General features: G+C 38.0%; 1 protein-coding gene across 1 annotated transcript in view; it reads left to right on the top strand.

The window, feature by feature from the left end:
• The window catches only part of CUL3 (cullin 3), a 56,209-nt gene that overhangs the window by 5,893 nt on the left and 29,198 nt on the right, over positions 1 to 21,118 (top strand). Inside the window, exons 2-3 of the mRNA XM_032119457.1 lie at positions 12,652 to 12,849; positions 20,196 to 20,309. Coding sequence (XP_031975348.1) covers positions 12,652 to 12,849; positions 20,196 to 20,309 — 312 coding nt within the window. The remainder of the gene's footprint in view (positions 1 to 12,651; positions 12,850 to 20,195; positions 20,310 to 21,118) is intronic.

Raw genomic sequence — 21,118 nt, 5'->3', positions numbered from 1 at the left:
TATAAAACTGATGAAGAATTTTTGATATTCTGCATGAATAATTGTAATGGTAGTATGAAACATAAAAATAGGCTTTTTTCTAGAAGAGTAAAATTTTTCAAAATGTTCCTTTTAATCTATTCTGGACAGTTACATACAGCATAAGTGACCTCATTTTTCAGCATTTCAAACAGGTATTCTGAAGTCTTAGGCTTTGATCTGTAGGGCAGATGGTCTGAGTGCAGGTGCTTTTAAATTTTCATCACCACCACTGATGTGCAGTGTCAGTGTCCCTGTATGTGGTGAAAACATTTTGTGATAGACTGGGACAGATTTTTCTTAAGATAGTTTGATTGAGTCCATTCATAAAACACAGTGATTGTGTTACAGTCTAAAATAGGTTCTTGACCTTGTACATATGTTCACTGGATGTTGTCTTTGATTTCTAGTAGCTGTACAAGTGGAAAACCAGCTCTTGAGGAGTAAGGTCATGCTTTTCATTCTGAGTCAGGTTTTGTGGAAACATAGAGCAGGAAAGTAGCATTGTAGAAAACTCCAGTACAGCCAAGCATACTTTTAATCTCATGATTATTTTATTTTTCTGAAGGTCAGCTAAAGCCGGTACAATTTTTTAATTACTGATGTTTCTTTTCTGGGGGTACAAGTACTGGCATCTCAGCATAAGTAAATACTGTTAGATGGCTTAACAAAAGAACTTTCATATTGACATTTTTGACATTTTAGGAAAGGTAAAAAGTGCACTTAATACCTGAGTACTGCAAGGAGGACAACACTGTAATAAACATGTATGTTTGGATGGTGTTTGCAGTGGAGTGGCCTCCATTCTTTAATTAGCTGTGTATAAAATCAGTGCTTGAGAGCTGAAGCTGTCTTGCTTGTAGTTTAAGTAAGGTATAATACTATGCAAAATGTGAGCAGATAACTTGCTTTATTGGTTTATAGTTATGAATGAGGTGCATTTGTGGAAATGCCAACTTTTGTTTAATGCTAATGAGAATAAATATAAACTAATGCAATAACTTAAATTATACATGTGAATGATATAAAATTAGACAAGCTTATGTAATAAATTCATAACATTAATTTCCTAGACTACATGTGATCTGAGCATAGAGTATGCATGTCTGTTTCTCTGCATTTTGTATGTGAAGAATCATTGTTAAACAGTTTACTTCCACACTACTTTTGTTTTTAAACTGTTGATAGCATCTGAGTGGACCTATTATTTTATATTATATACATGAATTTAATTTTCTGTATACCTGTGAATTTTTTTCTCTTGCAATCATTTCAGTGTTAGTCTTAAGTTTTCCAGGCACTGCTGATCTGTGCATCTGATCATGGTGTATGCACCGTGTGGTACAGAAATTCCCCAGAGAGAGGTTATTGTCAGGACACAGGGGTATTGATTATCTGTAAATTTGTAAGAGATTTATTAATTGTATCTTCCTTCTCCTACCTGAAGTAATCTGAGGGGGGAAAAAAGAATCATCCTGTGTTGGCCTCTGTTCACCATCCAATTTTGTCTTTCAATTCCTATGCAAGTTCTCGAATTGTTCTGCTGCTGTTATTATGGAGGAGGAGTTATCATCAAGCCCCCAAAACCTCTCAAGGTCCTTCAGCTCCATCATCTCCCTTTCTTCCTTCATCTCCCTCATCATTCATTGTGTTCCTTGTTTCAAAATGACTACAGGAAATGTGTCTACAATCTGTATGAGCTGGTGTGTATTTCACAGATTTCCTCTTTAAATAGTGTTGATTTTTTGAACAATTGTAAAATACTGAGCTACTTGTAGGTTAATTGAAAAAAAACCCAGAAACGATTCTTGTGGGATTTGCCTTCAGTGTTGAGTAGGTGAGGAATGGGCTATTTGTGGTTCAGGGAAGCTTTCTGGATTCAGGTCATCAAAGCTGGAAAGTTAATGAACTAATTGATTTTTTCACTTGGATAAATGATACCTCTGAGGAGACTTGGTGCCTCCACAGAAGGTATGGATGTGCAGACCAGCATTGCTCTTTCCTTTGACACTTCTTAACTGGGATTGAGGCATGCAGCATCTCTGTTACCTTTTTTTAAGGTTATTATAATGTTAATATTGTACAAGTCATCAATACAAAAGATGTGCCAAAAAAACCTAATTAATTTAATCCCTTATTAAATTAAGGCTTTTTAGTTCTGCTTTATAGTGTTTGTTGGGTGATGGTCTTAAAACTAAATCGACACATGACCACATACTGAATCAAAGTTTTAATCTATTTTGGCTAGGTTAAAAACAGTATTTCTATTAGTTTAGGGTTAGGAATGATCTGGGGTATAAAGGTGCTGCTTCTGCTGACAGTGACCTGTTGTCAAGACAATCTGCTGCATGTTACCTGCAATGCTGAGGTCCCACACTGCTGTAAAAGGAAGTGAAGAGAGTCAGGGACCTAAATCCCATTGAAATTTAAGATTTCCAGTGATCTTCAGTCTTTGCTAGCAAATCTTGTTAGGTTATATGTAAGCAAACAACTTCCCTTTTTGCTCTTAAGTCTTAGTAAATTGGAAGTAACTCCAGTGGAAGAGGAATGAGCCACCTTCTCCTGCAGTGTAAGAGCCTGCACATGGCCTCTTATCTCGAATAAGCTGCTTTGAGGAAATTTGCAGGCAAGTATACTTTGTGTAGTTTGCTCAAAGTCACACAGTTCTCAGGTTTTGAAAAGCTTGTCCTTGGCTCTTACAAGCTTTAATTGCAGTGGAATGCTAAATGACTTCAATGAAATTTTTAGGATTTGGCCCTGTTTGTAAATGGGAAAAGGCATGCCCAGTAATTTATAAAACTTCGTGCCATTGTTTGCACTGTCTTATCATTTCACCTTTGCCAAGAGCCTATTTGACAGCCACAGATACACAGCTGAGCTGTACCTGTCCCTCCCCATACTTTTTAGACCTCCAGAGTCCTACTGACATGTGAGAGGGATGATTCACTCCCAGAAATCCAGCTTTTCTTTGTTCCATATTCTGTTGTTCTAATGAGGTTCAAATATTTTCTTTTAACACCAACTTTGTTTAGCATAGAAACAAAGCTATTGTATTTCTTTCAGGAACATATTTCCTCCTGTTACACAAGCCTTTTTATTTTTTTTTTCCGTAGCTTTAATTTGAGGAAAGTTGTTTTAGGATTACTACTTCTGAAGTGAGTCAAGAGGACTCTGAACTTCTCATTAGTCTTCAAAATATTGATAATAATTTTTATTCTTTTGGATAGGACAGAGGAAGTAAACAGATCTTTCCTGTCAAATCCTTACATTTCTTCCTCTGTTTCATTCAGAATGGGTTTTTCTTGAGTTAAGGAATCCTGACACAAAACACTTTTTTTCCCCCCACATTATTTGCACCATAGGTGACAGTACATCTACTAAAATGAGTCAAAAACTTACTTCAGGTCTGAAAATGCTTCTGTTAATTTGCAAAGCTAAAAGTGAAAGATCAGAGTTTGTGAACTGTGAACTTAAATCTGGACTTCAGCTCTGAGTTTCCTAAGAAGTAAGAGTATAGACAGTATACAGCAGTATATAGTATATATACAGCAGTATAGACAGTTCTTCTTTACCCTTGTTAGTGTGAAGTGCTCTTGGGTAATGAGTTGTTTCATTGCAGGTGTTTTATAGTCCTCCATTTTCAGGTGCTGTAGTAATGAGCACTGTAGAAATGTCACTGAATGTTTTTGAAAGAGCCTTGGTTCATAATACAGACAATGTCACTCTTTTGGCTGTATAAGCACTTCCATTCTATATCAGTGTCAACTATCTTTTGAGCTAGAATTTCCTAGATTTAGCCTCTTATCAGTTCAGTTCTTCTAGAAGCTTGAACAAAACCAATTAATTGTTTTCTTTTAAATACAATTTTTTTAAAAACAAGTTTCATAATGTGATGTCAGGTGGGCAGAAGCTTGCATCACGGCAGGGGAGATTTACTCATTTGCAGCTAATGCCTTTTGATATTTGAAAGGCATTTAGATTTGTCTGCACATGCTGGGGGAAAAAAAAAGATGTTATGAAAACTTGGATTTCTGTATTTTAATTAAACACTATTCTGCTATCCTCTTTGGGCAAAGCATGCAACTGTAGAATCAAGTCTTTAGTGTAAATAGTAGCATCTTAGAAAGTTTATGTTGAAAAGAACTTAATTTTGGTGTGTTTTCTTTGCTTTTCCTCAATATCCAGTCCTGTTGGAGGACAACATCCATTAATCCTTGCTGAATTAAGCATATGTTTATTTCAAGCATTGGGTTTTGTGGGAAGTAAGTAGAAGGCAGATGAGTGTGGAAGAGACAGAGTTAAGCTTTGTGTGAGTGATCACAGATGCAGATGGTACCAACTTTGATTATCCCAAGTTTTTACTTAATCAACTGATGCAGTTTTTATAGAGAACCTTGAAGACTGCTCTGGGTGAATCTATATATGCCAGTAAGTGGATGAAAAATGAGATTGGTGAGCCAGCATTCATTTTTCATTGGCCCACTCAGACAAGTAATATTCTGCTTTTGTCTGTATTAATGAGAGTTCTTTTTATCTGTATTAACAGAGTGATTGAAGGTGGATTTTGTACGTTGTACATCATAAATTGCAAAGTGAACTCATAAGTTGATTTTTGGGGAGTATAACATAGTTTGTAGTTTCTCATTAGTATGGGATAGTGTTGGGAAAGTATGTAAAGGTCTGTAAGAGGAAAGTTGTCTCTGTTCACAGAACCACTACTGTGTAACTATGTGTTTCAGTTTATTTGTTTGCCTCTTCAGAGTGTCTCTGTTTTTTGCATTTTTTTAAAGAAATGAAACAAAAGCTTTATTTATCTTTTGCCTTGTGTTTATCTGGTAAGTGATGGCTGCTCAAATTTACATAGTTCATAGTCTTAGTTCAGATGAAGCAGGTGTTTGGGAGGAGTCGTTTTTCTAAATTTTCTCCCCTTTCCTTCAGCATTTTATGTTCCATAGATTTGCAGGACTAAAGATGAGGAAGGGCAAAAATTTGGGAAAAACAAACTGTGTTAAAGGGAAGTTGAAATAGAGTAAGAGAGGTATGTTGGCAGTTCAAGATTAGTCTCATTCTTCTGAATTGGTTCCTAAAATATGAAAGATAAATGAGTATCTGATCCTTAGTTTTGTTCAGTTGCCTAAACATGTCAAAACTGTTGCTGCAGTATTACATGTTCTATTAAAGACTTGTTTTAAACTTTTCATATAGGCTGTTAAATGTTGCTGTAGTGTAATGAAACTCCTGTTAGGCCTAGCTACTATGCAGGCAAATGTTAGATTTTGAGAGAAGAAACAAATCTATTTCCCTGGGATTTACTATTAAAGGAAGTTCTTGGAGCGTATTACATTTTGCTGTAAAGCTTAAAACCAAGCAGCCAACCCCCTTTCCTCTTCAAGCCTCTACCCCAAAGTAGCACTTTTTTCGTGAAGAGACTAGCATGCTCTGAGACAGTGCCTTGGAGGTAAACCAAAGCTGTCAATCATTGTGTGGGAGGTGACTCCTTCTCTTAAGGAGCAATCACTTTTAGGCTACTTAACCCATCTGCCCCGTGCTGGCAGAACAGCTTTTCAGTGCTGCCGAACCAATTCAGGCAAAGTGGAGAAGGAACGGGTTTCGCCTGAAGCTCTTGGATGTTTCAGTTGAGGAGGACTCCTCTTTGATTTAATTGCATGTTCTGCTTGCTTCTGCTGAGTAAAGCCTGGGAAGGAGAGGTGGGGTATTGCAGTTCCTGCATTTTTATTACTGGTTAAGTATTGTCGTGGAGCCCTGCCTGCAGAGGCTCAAGCCTTTCTGAGGGTGAGACTAGAGTTGATTCTTCCCTTGGCCTTTAGAGGATTTCACTCAGCACTGGTTATTCAGCTCATTTTCTGAGCCTGGAATGGAACATGGTGCAGGCTGTGAATCTTCCCTGCAGGAGGAATCTGGATAAGTTTATTGTAGGATTTGTCCACCCAAACAAGGGCAATGCTTGAATATCAATGGAAGAGTGAAGAACAAAACACAGATATTAAAAATTGTGTCAGTATTTAATCTTGTAAATGACAACTGGCAGATGTCATAAGCAAGCCATAGGCATTAATTCCTCCCACCGCACACACCCTCTGAGGGAGTATAATAGTGTAATGGACATTTCCTGACACTCCTTAGGAGATGTGGATAATACTCTATTGTCATCTTTGATTGTTGCTAAAGGTCACCTAGGAGCAAAAGGTGTCCTACTTGTTAGGACAGTTTTGGTAGCACATTTCTATGATTTCCCTGTGACTCTTGACAGGTGTCCTAAGATTAATAGCCCAGATTCAGGAGAAGAGCAGTGAGACAGGGTGCCCCTTACTTTCTTCATGCTCCTTCTCTTAGCTTCCAGTCATGTTTTTGGTGTGTCACAGTCAACCTGTTCAGATAACACTGTTGAGGACCTTTGTGGAACTTTGTGCTTTGTGTGTGGTGGTTTTGGTTGTTCAGAGATCAGTTGATTTTTTTTTTTTTTTTTTTTTGGTGGGAGAGTGTGTGTAGCCCATGCATCCTCTTCCAGATACTCATCATTACATAGTGAGGAAAACTTCAGAACTCAGAAAAGTGTGGATATTGAGCTCTCCATTTGACATTAATAGGAGTATATTTTATCTTTTCTGTAGTTGAAAAAAATGTAGTTCCATATGCCATTTTCCAGAGATATTCTTGGAGCAAATGCTAGACAATATATCTCTGTCATTGTAAATTCTTGTCTTTTAAATTAACAATATTCAAAGGGTTTATAAAAATTCAAATAGTGATTGGGTTCTGAGGCAGGAAATGTGCTGCTCTTGCCCTTCTCTGGGTAACCTCAGCCAAACTTCATCCAGAATGAAGGATAAAGGCTAAGGATACTGAGTTATTGTGTAACAGACTATTTAATACCATCTTGATGAATATCCTGTCTTGCAGTGGAAGGGAAGACTGTTGGTGACAATCTCCTTTGCCTCTTGGACTGCACCCCTGTGGTGGCAGTTTTAGATGACAGCTGTCGGACCCTTCTTGTTTTTTCTGCTGAGGGATAGGAAATGGGGGAGTGAGAATAGGTTGCAATTATTAGGTGGAAGTGTTACTTCCAGCACTGCTAGCTAACTTGAATTGTTGGTATCCACTCACTTCCTTCAAGGTAGAGAACATAAACACTTGTATTCTGTAATTTCAGTTGGTTCTTGTCCCAGTGCTCCGTGGTATTAGACCTGTGAAGGATGTCATGGAAAGGAATGAGGCAGATGGTTGCTTTCTTTGAAAACTTTGAGAAGCCTTGTTCTGCAGTAATCACTTTCAGATTGATGTGTTTCACCTGCTGATGTGTAGAATCGTGATAAACACTCTGCAGCTACGCAGTAGAAAAACTGAGTAGTAGTGTTTGCAACCTTTTTAACAGTAAAAATGTCCTGCAAGTGTGTTGACAGTCTGTTAAAACTTCTGAGATTTAACAATGGCTGTTTGGTCTGAGATCTTTGTGGGAACTTTATGGAACTTGTCTAGAAATTTCTTCTGCAAGAAGGACGAGAAGCTGTGTCTGGTCACTAGTCTTGAGAGTACTGGTTTGTGTGTCGCTGTTGCTGGTGGATACTCCTACTGACACTCTGTAGGACGTTTATTTACCTCTTTCTCACTTCTTTTTTAACCACCTCTTGTTAAGAAAACTAAATAGCTACTTTAATCTGGTGTAAGCGATCAAGAGTTCAGCAGGCTCTTAGCAGCTTACTCCTGTAATTTTTCCTTGCAATTCACAGCATTTCAAGCATGGTTATATAAGAGGAGCAAGCTCTGTAGTGTTAAGGGCAAAATGGTGACAAGATAAAACAACTGACAAGAATATGGAATGAAGTTGTGTTCAGAGGAATCTGTTGTAAAAGTTAAAATAAATAGAATGGAAATTATTCCCCAAAGCATTTATTTCTCTGTAAAGTAATATGGATTTCCAGCAGCAGGTATGTTGGATGTTCCTGCATCTGGGAGTTTTAGTGTTGTTTTTTGACTGTAGTTGGTATAAGCTAGGGAACGAATGCCAGGTTCTACTGGTGACCACAAGTATTTTGTTGCTCACCTTTGTTATCCTACAATGCATTTCCATTGGAAGACTGGTACAGGCAGTTTGAAAAGATCACGTTTACTCAGGAAGCCTTGGTTTTCCGGCTTCCTCAGCCTACAGCTGTAATGTGTATCACCAGATCACCCAGTGGGTTGAGGTTGGAAGGCACTTCATGAGGTCATGGTGTCCTCCCTCCCCGCTGCTCAAGCAGGGTCACCTAGAACTGATTGCTCAGGACTGTATCCAGATGGCTTTGGAATATCTCCAAGAATGGAGACTCTGCAGCCTCCCTGGGCAACCTGTGCCAGTACCTGGTCACCCACTCAACAAAAAAGTTTCCATGATGTTCATGAGGAATCTCCTGTGTTTGTGCCCGTTGTATCTGGTCCTGTCACTGGGCACCACTGCCCAGGCTTGCTCCCTTTCCAGTACACCCTTCCTTTGGATTTTACATACACTGGTTTGATCCCTGCAGGGTTGCTCTAGAGGCTGACTCTAGAGGGTCGTTTGTGGCCCTTCACTGGACTGTCTCCAGTATGTTCACATCTCTCTTATACTGGGGAACCCAGAACTGGGCACAGTGCTCTACATGTGTCTTTTCAGTGCTGAGTAGAGCACAGTGCTGAGCAGTGCCCCCTCTTGGCCTGCTGGCAACTCTTCCAAATGCAGCCTAGGATACCATTAATCTTCCTTGCCTCGAGGGCCCATTGGTTTGTCATCAACTTGATGTCCACCAAGAGCCTCAGGTTCTTTTCTGCCAAATCTGCTCTCCAGCCATTTGGCCCCAGCAGGCATTATTAATGCATGGGGTTGTTCCTTCCCCCCAGGAATGGGATGTTGCACTTCCGGTTGAACTACGTGACTAGAAGGGGGCGGATAACATTTTGTATAAAGTTACATGTTAATCAGAAAACAATCAGAATTGCTGTTTGCTTGTTCCGATTGAATGCTGGCAGGTTACTCAGAAGAGGTGGTGCCTGCGAGCTTCTAGGAGGGAGAGGCTGAGAAGTCTCTTCAGGACTGTTACCAGCTTTACCTGCTTTACAGGTGATAATGGCAATAGATTGCTGACAGTGTTTATTTGACTTGATTTTAATGTGGTAGACAAACATTGTTAAAGGAAGGGGCTTGAGTGTCTCTGATCCTGCACTGTGGAATAAAGGACCTTTTGAGTCCTTTGCAGTCTCTTTTTTGTGAAATGATTGCACTTTCATGTACACTGACATTTTAGTCTAATTTCCTCAAGATGTACTTGTGCTACACTCTGAGTTCAGATGTTTGTGCTCGAGTTGCATCTTTGAATCATTAGCATTTGGGCAGCAGTGTGTGGAAGTTTTCCAACCAGTGGCTTCTTATAAACAGCTCTCTCTCCTGCCAATAACAGACTTGGTTGCTTTCCCGTTCCCCAAGAAAGGTAATGTTCAGATAAGCACGAGTACATTAACACATTTCCTCTGCTTGGATACTGGCTTCTTAACTATCTTGGTGAATCTGGGTGTAGACACTACTGAAGTTACTGGGATTTTCCTTCTGAAGGCCTTTCCAAACGTGTGGTTTTTTCAAAGACCAGCAGAAGCAGCAGTCTGGGTTCTGCTTAAATCTGCAAGAATACAGGATGCAAGCAAGGCAACTGTGTTCTAGCTGTGGATTTCCCTTCTAAAATATAACTATTAGAAGAAATCTGGGAATGAACACAGGAAAACATCGGGGCTCTGATCTTGTATTTGTGGAAGTGGATCACTTACAGACTTTGTTGCTGGGGATCTAGAGAGTTGCATAAATCTTCATTGTTGGGTCAGACTGGGGGATTAGGATCGCAGTTCTGTTTTCAGAGATGCTTTTGTAGAGAATTCTGAAAAATGCCAGTGTTCCAGCAGCATCAAAAACTTACCGGTTATTTGTTTGGATTTTAAATCTGCCTACAAGCCTGATTTAAGGAATGAGAATGAAAAGAGATAAACCTAAGAGTTAAATAATCCAAGAATAGATTTAGTCATTGCAATTCTTGCATACCCTTGAGAATACAGGAAGACCTCTTCTGCTGAAATGCTAAACAACTTTTCGGCATCAAAGAGGAAATAATACATTTTTTCTCAAACTTTACTGCAGTGACTTTCTGCCAAGTAGAATGGAATTATTTAAAGTATTAGGAGTCTTTGCTTTGTTAGAAAACACTGCTACAAACAAGTTAGTTATGCTAGATCTTTTTGGAAGGCAGTGCTCTTCTAACTTGATACCCTAGAACCTGAGCAAACCTGTTCCCATACAACCTCACAGATGTTAATCTGAGTCAGAAGCAGAATAGGAAGCTGCATTGAAAAGCAGAGTTTTTAATGCTTAATCCTAAAAGGTAATAAGATAATTTTATAATACTTTTTCATATATTTCTGCGTATTTATCCTATGGAGATGTGTACTCCTTAAAATTACCTTCTGTGGATCTTTCTTGTGCTTTCAGAGTAGTTCGTGGTGTGTCAATTTTTAAGTGGCAAAGAGCTCTGTTTTCTTGTTTGTATTCAGGGACTTGTGAGGAAATAATGTTGCAATCATTCCTTCATCTTTTTAATAGCATTTGGATTAAGAGTACAAGAATTAAACAGTTTACTTTTAGCTTTTTGCTGAATGGATCTGAATTATCAGATGTGCTGCTTTATCTCTGTATGTAGCATACAGAGATGTTCACTGTGACCAACCCAGAAACAGGACCACTGTAAAACCTCTGCAAACTGGTGCACAGTGATTTGCCTGGTTTATACAGATCATACCTTTTCTTAGAATACAGTGTGCAATTAAGTTGCAGTTGAGATAAAAAGGTTGTGTTGGCTGAGAGTTTTTTGATTAGCAAGGGGAGTCTCTGCTTTGTTTGAAAACAAAACCTTGGTTTTTTGAAAGGAAAGCTGAAAAGCTTTTACTTGGATTGCTGTCTGCAACTCTAAATGGTTGCCTTCATTATCAGTACGTGTAAAATTGCTGGTTCAGGAAGGCTGTAGAAAATAACTTCCCTGAAGAAGCACCAATGTAGCAAATGCAAATTAAAACCAAAATTACTGACGTTTTAATGCTGTGCATAGCAGAATGAGGAAGAACTGTGGAGGGACCTGTGACATTCCATCCACCATTCCTCTGTTACTTTGAGGCTTGGCTTTTAGGAGATAGGGAGCTAAAATTTTTTCAACGTGTTTGTGATTTTATTTTGGTTTTGCTTTTTGATATATAATGACACTTCTTAAGTTTGGGGTGCATAGAGTTTAGTAGTCAAGTGGATCTGGTATCAGAGGAGTGGAAAAAGTAGCCATAGGATTATTTTTATAATAAAAAGCCTTGTTTTTAACCAAAACTCCAAAAGATGAGCAGGATAGAAGATGGTGTGTCTTGTTTTGATTTTATTCAGAAGCCCATTCCCTTCCAAGGAAGTGAATGGCTTATCTTTATTGTGAGCTGTATTGTTATTTATCATGCCTAGAAAACTTGATATGATATTTTGAAAACAGATGTTAAAATATACTAGGAATGAAAAAAATTCGGCTAAATAATTAGGTTTGATTACAAATGCAGTCAATCTAGTCTTCGTATCTTTCCCCTGTTCACTTAGTGTGTTTTGGTGGAAGGAGGAGAGGTAGATTAGAGCTGGTCATGATTTTCCTCTATAATGTCATACTGTTATTCTTTATTCTTTTAATATTTTCAGTTCCTATTTTCAAGGCTACTTTGACAGTATTGATAGACTCCGGGATATTTTCACTTCCCATAGTAATTCTGGCAACAGCAGCTTTTTCCCCTTCTCTCTTCAGCCGTTTTCTTTAGCTATAAAATGGTAAATCAGTTCCTGGTTCTGTATAAACTAAACCAAACTTAGCTTTAAACATTGCTTTTTAAAGTGCTTCAGTTTAAAAGTGTTCGGGTTTTTTTTTTCATTTGGGCGATGAAACTTGGCTGAATCACAGACTTTAAGCAATACTGACGTCTGATTTATTTTTTTTTGCTACACTTACTTGCAATCCCAGATACTGCTTTATCTATAAAACATCATATACTGAAGCACCTTTGCATTGGTAAAGCAGTGCTGTGAAATGATTCTCACTAAGTACTAGATAGAAGTTTGCTGTTGTATTGAGACTATTTCTTGTAAGAGTTTCTCTCCTCTGAATCGTTCTTTTTTCTTTCTTTTCATGTATTTACTGAAGTTTACAGCATTTGAATAACAGATTACGCAGTACAGATTATGAGGTGCCAAATACTGTATTAATATGGAATGAGAGTTAAATATCTATCAGTGTTAACACTGTGGAAGAAGAGTAGGGAAGAGACTCATGTCCACGATTACCTGCCTTTCCACCTGCAAAGGCTCTGGAGTTGGATTCTGGGGATTTCCAGCTCTGATATGAAAAACCATTAAACTTTTACAAATTACAATTTTTATAAATATTCCTTGAAATCTGTACTAGTTTCATAAATACTGTTTTTCTTTTAATAAAGTTTGGGACATCTTGTGATAATGGAATCAACAAGATGGGGCAGAGCAATTACCTCGTTATCTATATTCTTTTTTCTTGTTCTAAACAGTAATGTAATGTTTTGTTTTTACAGATGACTATGGATGAGAAATATGTGAACAGCATTTGGGATCTTCTGAAAAATGCAATCCAAGAGATTCAGCGTAAGAACAATAGTGGTCTCAGTTTTGAAGAGCTGTATAGAAATGCTTATACGATGGTGTTGCATAAACATGGTGAGAAACTCTACACTGGACTAAGAGAAGTGGTCACTGAGCATCTAATAAACAAGGTTTGTCCATTTATGAATTAAAATAGAAGTGTTTTATATGGAAGAATTCTGAACAGTTACTTAAATGCAGAAAATCTAACTTTACTATGTTACCTTGTGTTGCAGTTGTGTAGCTTCTGTCAAAAATGGTAGCATGGAGCTAATATCAAGCTCAAATGATTTCATGTTCCAGGTACTGTTTGTTATAAGTTACTGATGGAAGGCAGACCATAGGAAGCGCTTGAAAATGTGTAACAGGAAACAACTTTTTTTGAAGAAAAGCTGTTAAGACCTGATAATTTTTTTTTTTTTAAGATTTGTGGCATTTTTGGTGGCATTTTGTGACTTTCTTAGGCCAAATTTTGTGTTGTTTGCCAGTCAGTTTTTTCATCTGTGGAACAAAATAAATACTAATGTAACAGCTTGTTTGTTATGGGCTAATGAACTAATTCACAAGTTAATGAGACAGTTGTGCTGGGATTATGCTGTTTGAAGAGGTGGTAGGCACTGTTCAAAACCAGCAGCTCAGCAATAGCAAAAGTCCTGAGTGCCATGGCAGCCTTTGCAAAACCATGTAAGTCAGTCAAAATGACATGCAGAAACTTCCTGTTTCTGAAGATGTATCATCTGAGAAAAGGAATCTTCAGGTCTTGTGTTAAACCATGGAATCAACCTCTTTAGTCTTTGAGAGAAGTTTAGAATTGATTAATAAATATGTAAGTGGAAAAAGTTAACACTCGCTTTTTAGGACTCCAGATAATATTTAGTGGCAGTAGGATTCTAAGCCTATCGGAGATGCCTGCCTTACTCCTCATGGAAACATCCATAGCAGGGAGATATGTGTCCACTTTGATCCCATATACTGGCTGTGGGTTCAGATGGAGTATCTGAGTTTTTGTCCTGTTTTTACAAGATCTGAGAAGGAAAGTCAGAGACCATCATGTGTCTTGGATGATTACTTCTGGCTGAATTACAGAGAATGGATGGGAGATTTACGGCTAAATAATGCAGGGTGCTTGGGGACTTTTTCGTGCATTCCAACCGGAGTTACTGCTGTGGCAGAGAAATGTGTTATTTCTTTTCTACAATCTTAGTTTTCAAAGGTGTGGTCCAGACAAATACAGTCTGAAACTGCTTTGAATGTGGGGCTTTTTTACTGTTTGTGCCAGAGGAGACATCCTCTATGAAGTATGAAGTGGCTAAATAATTTGCAGTTCTTTTCTATAATTGTAGCACATCTGTGACTCTCAAACACTTCTGGTTTCATTATCTGTGCATTCATAATCTGTACTATTCATATAAAATGTGGCAAATGGCTGAGGCTTTTTGTGCGTTGTTCTTGTATGTGCCTATGCACTTAATAATCATGACACTAAACTTTTATTATTCCTAGGCTTTAGTTTATCCCGGTTTAATTTGAGGGGGGTTTTTTATCTTTGTTCCTATGTATTCTGCAACTTATCTTAGTTCCTAGCTATTTTGTATATTTTAAATTACGCATTTGCAGAATTAATTATTCTGAAGTGCTGATTGTGGCAGGCTGACAGAAGAGCAGAAGATTCTGAGTTTGTACTTTCAGTGCAGAGGCTGAGGGGACTTGCACAGATAGCAGTGTAGAGAAGTGACTTTCTGATACTTAATATTCCTGTATCTGATGCTTTAAAAAAAATCTTCTCTATCTGATGATCTAGTATTCTGATCTTTAATGTGATTAATCAAATTATATTCATATGTGTGGGTAACATAAAAATAGATGACCAAAGCTTTTTGAAAGGCTAACTGAGTTTTAGTAGTTAATTGCTGTTGAGTTAAAGAGGCTGAATTATTCTGATGATGCCAGCCTATAAATTAAATAATCCAAGGAAAAGACTGAAAAAAATGTGACTTATGCCAAAAATTTCTGAACAATAACAAAAACTTATATAGAATCAAAGCTACTGTTTGTCCCTTTTGAATGTTTGCTTAGACACGTTATTTTGAGGCACTTACAGATGGAAGTATGGGGAAAAAAGTGCATTGTTTATCAAGAATAGGATCAGTTCTATAATGACAACTTATGTTTGTGCCATTAGTACTTGTTGTAAGATAGATAAAAGTTTTGTTTAACCTCACATTTTTTTCATAGAAATTTTAGCAAAATCTTTTATGTTCGCTGTCTCTTTCCAAGAGCAATTCTCTGGTAAATTTTAAGTAGCTAATGAACAATAAATGCTCTCATCACAAGTCTTCATAAGACTTCTATTCAGAGAATCAGTGATGGATGCTGGAATTTAGAAGAGGGGAATTTTGCCAACTGAAATATTGTTCATTAAATTTCGTAATTTTTATAAAAATGGAAGTGTTCTCAGATGAATAGATTTTACTGAAGAACTATACTCAGTTCAGGGAGCACTGCTGAGGAGCCAACCCCAAATTTGAAATTGCATTAATCATTGAGTCACAGTTGTCATTTGCTGCCCACATCTCCGTGTTATCTTTTTAGAAAAAAATCTGTGTTCCTGTGGTATTCCAGTCATGCTGGTTAATTTACAACAGATGAAGAGACTAGGTAGAGGCAGTGTGTATGTTCAGTTGTTTTTACAAGTAGTTTTAAAGCTTGGAAAGCACAAGCCTTCATTTTTGGCTAGGCACGGTTAAGAATTGTATTTGTGCTTTATGCTTATTTAATTGCCAGGTGAAAGTTGTGCTTATTCAGCGTTTTAATTAATAACCAAACGCTAATGAGAAGTATTTAACTTCTCAACAAGAAAACATTATACAGTGCACTGTCTTTACAGCTTGTTTAATTGTAAATAAAATAATAGGTGCAAATATGATCAAGACAAGATGATGCAAGTGAGGTACTATCAAGTATGCTTGGTTTTAGACTTGCAGACCCCAATGGTTTGTAGTTCCAAATCACCAGGTTCTGGCTGTGTGATGACGGCACTAGTGAGCCAGGTACTCTGCATCACTGAGAGAAGTCAGCTGTCTTGAACTATCCTGTTTTTACTGTGGGGTAAGAACATGCTAAAACTTGTCCTTACCTGTGTACTGACATCATTATTTTTAAGTATAGTACATGTAGAGCTATTTAAAAATACTGTTGAATTTTGAAAGTATTGAAACTTTTCATCTTAATTCAAGTATTTAATTCCTGTGCATTTGGTACTTCACAGATTTCTCCCTTTCTTGCCCATTGACAATCTTGTAGTTTGATGTGGATGGTCTTCCTTCACACTTCTCAAGCCTAGTCTTATTACTTCACACAAATGTTGTTAAGTGTTTTTAAAACACACAGAGCTTAGTTTACACCTCTCTAAACCATTGGATGATAAGCAACATCATTTGTGTTACAGTAAAAAAAGAAGCTGAAGTTAAAAAGTTTACAGGATAATATTTTTAATGTTCCTTTTATGCGTAAATCAGTGGGGTCCAATGAGGTGCAGCCCAGAGTCCTGAGGGGAATTGGCTGATGTAGCTGACAAGCCACTCCATGATATTTGAGAAGTCATGGCAGTCAGGTGAAGCTCCAGGTGACTGGAAAAGGGGAAACATTGTACCCGTCTTTCAAAACTGTAGAGAGGAGGAACCTGGGAGCTACAGCCTGTCAGCCTCACCTTTGTGTCTGGGAGGATCATGGAACAGATCCTAGGAGCTATGCTAAGGTACATGGATGACAGGGAGGTGATTTGGGCAAGTCTTTCACTAAGGGCAAGTCTTGCCTGGCCAGCACAGTGGCCTTCTATGAAGAGTGACCACATAAGTGAATTACAGATGTAATTTCTCTAGATGTCCATAAAGCTTTTGACATGGCCCCCCAAAACCTTCTTTTGTCTAAATTGGAAAGAGATAGATTCAATGAGTGGAGTTAAATGGATAAGAAATTGGTTGGGTGGTTGCACCCGTTGGCTGTGGTCAATGGCTCAGAGTCCCGATGGCCATCAGTCCCTCAGGGGTCTGTCCAGTACCTGCTATTTCAGAATAACAGTACAGGCAGGCATGTGAGAACACGTTTGGTCAGGAGGGCACAGAGCTGGTCATGGTGGCAGTGTTCAGTGCAGAAGGAATGCTGTGGGGTGCTTGTGCAGGTATAGGCTGAAAGAAGTGTATCTACTCTGGGACTTAAAAAGTTATGTCTGGGATTCTTTGCAAGCTTTAAAATTTGCTTTTACTGTTGCAGAGAAAAGGAAGAGATGAGAGTCATCTCCATCAGGGAGTTTGAAATATTTCCATAACATCAATGAAATAGGGAGGAATGACATGAGAAGTTGTGTAGGAGGCAAATTATCTACTGAGCATTAGAGTGTACTGTGAGCCTGACTGACAATGTATGAAGTGTTATCTGCCTTTATATTCTCTTAATGATGTTTTCAGATGATCTTGAGCAAGTCTGCTATTATATGGAGGGCAAAAGGATGCGAGGGAATTGCTCAAAAGTACGTTACAGTGCAGAATCCTCAGTATTCTTCAGTATTTGTTTTTTCCTTTCAGCAGTAGGATAGCAGCAGCAGGGATGAACAGACATTTCTGGTAGTCAATCCATTAACCTACTTGGGACTCCTAAGGTTTTAGAATATTATCTTTTAGACAACTTGGATTTTTCTAAAAGAAATGATGGTAAAAGTTCTGAGAGCTTGAGGCCTTAGTTCAGAAAGTGCTGTTCTGTACTGCTGCTCCCCTCAGGAGGTTCTAGCTGTCTTTACAGTAGTAGAAATTACATAACTGAACTATTTGTGCTGCTGCATCAGGCCAGGCACTGTAAGAAAGAAATAGTAGACCATAAGTCTTCTTTATGTACACTTAATAAAGAGTTATTTAAAGGTATTGAAAGCTTATGCCAACAAGCTACTCTTATTTGGGGGGAGGGTTCTGTATTTCCTGAAGAGCTGTATCCAGTATAAAATACAGTTGAGCCTGAAGTTATACGCAAGATTTCATCCTTGCTCCAACTGTAAGAAGATCTTACATATATTATGAAGTTGCTAATTTATTTTCAAGTGAATCTGTAAATGGACTGTCCTATTTAAGCTGGCTTTCCCTTCAATTTACTTTGTAACTGCAAATATTGTCACAGAAATCATTACCAGCTCAGCTCATTGAAAGTAATATTCTGCTGATAAAAATCTTTGAGACTGAAATTTTCTAAGGCTTTGGCAGTGTAGCAGCTGTGTCTCTTCTCTTGTTCAAAGAGTGTGGGCATACACATTTTTTTACTTCAGATCATTTATTCTACCAAGGTGGTGTGACTCTGCACCTTTGCACGGCTAAGATGTTTTGTGCATTATAGCAGTTTCCCTGTAGTATTGCTGAATTAATGGCCCATACAAGGAGTGTGTTGAACACTTGTTAACTAGAAAGTTTTTGTAAGCAATAATTTGCTTGGCAATAGTTTGGTTGCCTTTTGTAGCAGCTGAAGGAATGGCTTTCCAAACCTCTCTGCAGTTTAAAATAAACCTAGAAGAATGTCATTGAGAAGCTTCACAGGGAAACTCTGACGGTAGTTCTGTTGTACAGCACCCATTCCTGAATTTCAAGCCCATTTCCAGAAATCCACGTGGCATACCATATGGAGCAGAAGTGCCACTATTGCAGAGCATGCTGGTGTCTGCTTGGAAGCAGGTTGTCACTGCTACCTCGTGGCAAGTATCCACTCCTTTGTTGCCAGTTGGTGTGTGATTTGGCACTGGCTAGCCCAGCAGGATTAGTGTGATGGATGTGGGATGTGTGCAATTATAAAGCACACTGCCTCTGCATTGTTAAAATAAAGGGTATCATAAAATTGATCAATAACTACCCTTGGTTATTTGTGCTTATGATCTAATCATGCTTTGGTAAATTTTATCAGTGTGGATGAGCTACCAAATAATGTTTCCAATGTTTTTCCAAACTGACCAAAGAAGTGAAAGCAACCATGTCATGTTTGTTTCTCTTGTTCTGGGAGATTCTGCATATTCTTCACAAGTATGTCTGCTGAAGTTTTTAATGCATATTTGTTTTGGCTAAAAACTATGGAGATTGGGTGACAACAGAGCACACATTTGGGAGACAAGAGGGTAAATGATGATCGTGATCAGAAAGAATGAGGCAGCTAAGCAGTGCTTATGACTGCATATTTTGTTTTCCAAAAGCAAGGAAGAGAGGCCTTGCTCAGGTCTGCAGAGTAGGTGTTTGAAGATGTAAGAAAGCTTTCAACAACCTAGGGCATACTTTTGTTGCCTGGATGCAGTAACAAGGTGAATATTACTGGGATTAGTTTCCAGAGCTTCTTGAGACCATTGTGTTGGATGATGTGCCATGCTCTGTCTCTAGTTTGCTCATCTGAGTTTGTGAGTGTATCTAGTAGTGTAGCAGACAGAATTGTTACCCTGGTTTGGCCTAATAACTTCATAAAACTGAAATGACAGAATGAGGCCTGTGGTTGAAGAGGTGGTTGCATGAGATGTTGGTGCAGCTTGTGGCTGCTTGGCATGTGTGTTTTGTTTCCTTGTATGATCCTCTGTACTGAAATTTACACTATCAGCCAAGTATCCGTGCAAATCTATAAATGTGAATATTCTGTTTGGTTACAACAGCGGGCAGAATATATTTTGCATGTTATGTCTAAAGTCAATTCCCACATTTTGTTAACTCTGATACAATTTTTTTACATTCTTTGACATTAGTTTCAAGTTTGAGCACTGCAGTGTATGCCTACTGTGTAAAATCAAAACATGAAACTGGATGGGTTTTTTTATTAGTAGGGAGAGTAGTGGCAGAGAGGCATGAAGTCTGAAGTTGAGGAGACAGATCAACTTGCAAATTGAAAATAGATTCATAAAAAACAAAGATGACTTTCTTTTTTCTATGAATTCTTGTTGGTGGTATTAATGTAAGAGTCTGGTCTTCACAAAGCAATTGGTTCCTTTCAGAATTGTTGTTTCTATATCTTTATGCTATCTCAGCTTGTCTCTCTAAATGTCATTATGGCCCATTTTCCACCTGTACTTGTTCCTGTTTGTAGCATTTACTGCTGCTACCCAATGTTCTGAAATTACTTGTGATAGTAAAATTACCAGCAATTGAAACACTACAACACAGGAAATAAAAGCTTTGAGGAGTTGTCAAAGACTATTTTTAACATGTGAGATTTCAGGAATTCCTTTGAAATTTAAAACCCGTCTTTATTTTGTTTCTCTTGTTTTTAGCATAATTTTTCTTACTTATTTTTCCACAGAAGGGAAATAAGAGGTAGGGATAGTCAGCACCCAGGAAAAGCAAGAACTTTTTCGCACAATTCACATCCACAGAGGAGCAAGAATTTTTGTGCTGAAGCTAAGTTTAAGATTTAAATGCTGCAGGAGAAGCTGACTTGAGTTTATGTCAATGCATCTTTTTTTTTCCTTCAGGTGCGAGAAGATGTGTTAAACTCCTTGAATAACAACTTTCTACAAACACTAAACCAAGCGTGGAATGATCATCAAACAGCAATGGTGATGATTAGAGACATTCTGATGTATATGGTGGGTATTCTGCTATTTCACACATTTAACAGTGTAGTAAATTTACTCTTTGACAAATCCAAGCAAATAAACTAGAGGGGTGAAAACCAAGGCATGCTTACCAGTCTTTTTCCAAAGACTGCTCTCTGTCCCTTGTTTAGAATTTTTTGTGTGCATGCAAGACTGCTGCAGGCATTCGAAAAATTGTAATTGGATTCATCTTTTAGGTTATCTCATTATCACTTGAAAAATTGATCTAAAAAATAGTTGAACTTTGCAGTTCTTACAAAATAAGCTAGTCAGACCCATTCTGGCAGATTTTAGGTGTTTGTTCAGCTCGTGATGTTTTCTTGCTGTGGAAAGTAAAGCCTCCTCAAACTTCAAGTGTAGTTGTTCTTTAAGCTTTAGGATGAAGAGGATAACTTGGGTACAGTGTGTGTCCTTGAATGTTGATTTCTGGTTGGATCCTTTGCTGTTCATGAAGAACTTGTGCAGAAGATTAAGCAGTGTACATAGAATGTGATCTTTGGCTGCATGCTCACAATTTCTTACCTGTAGCCAATGGAAAAGGCTTTTTTTTTTTAAGAGAGAGGGCCTGACATTTTTGTGTCTGGATTGTTATGCTTTAGATAGTTTGTATGTATTAAAATTCCCATAATGCTGGGGGTGTTCTAGGATGCAGAAGAATATTTTTGCTTAGCTTCTAGACAAAGGTTTTGACTTCAATAGGAAGTGTTGAGATGCTGTGTTCTTTGTGTAAATTTTTTTCCCTCCAAAATATCAGCCTGAATATAATAATTGATTCAGTACTTGACAGTGAAGGACAGACA

This window comes from Corvus moneduloides, chromosome 10 (assembly GCF_009650955.1).
Source record: "Corvus moneduloides isolate bCorMon1 chromosome 10, bCorMon1.pri, whole genome shotgun sequence".
NCBI lineage: Eukaryota > Metazoa > Chordata > Aves > Passeriformes > Corvidae > Corvus > Corvus moneduloides.
This window is presented reverse-complemented; position numbering and strand designations above follow the sequence as displayed.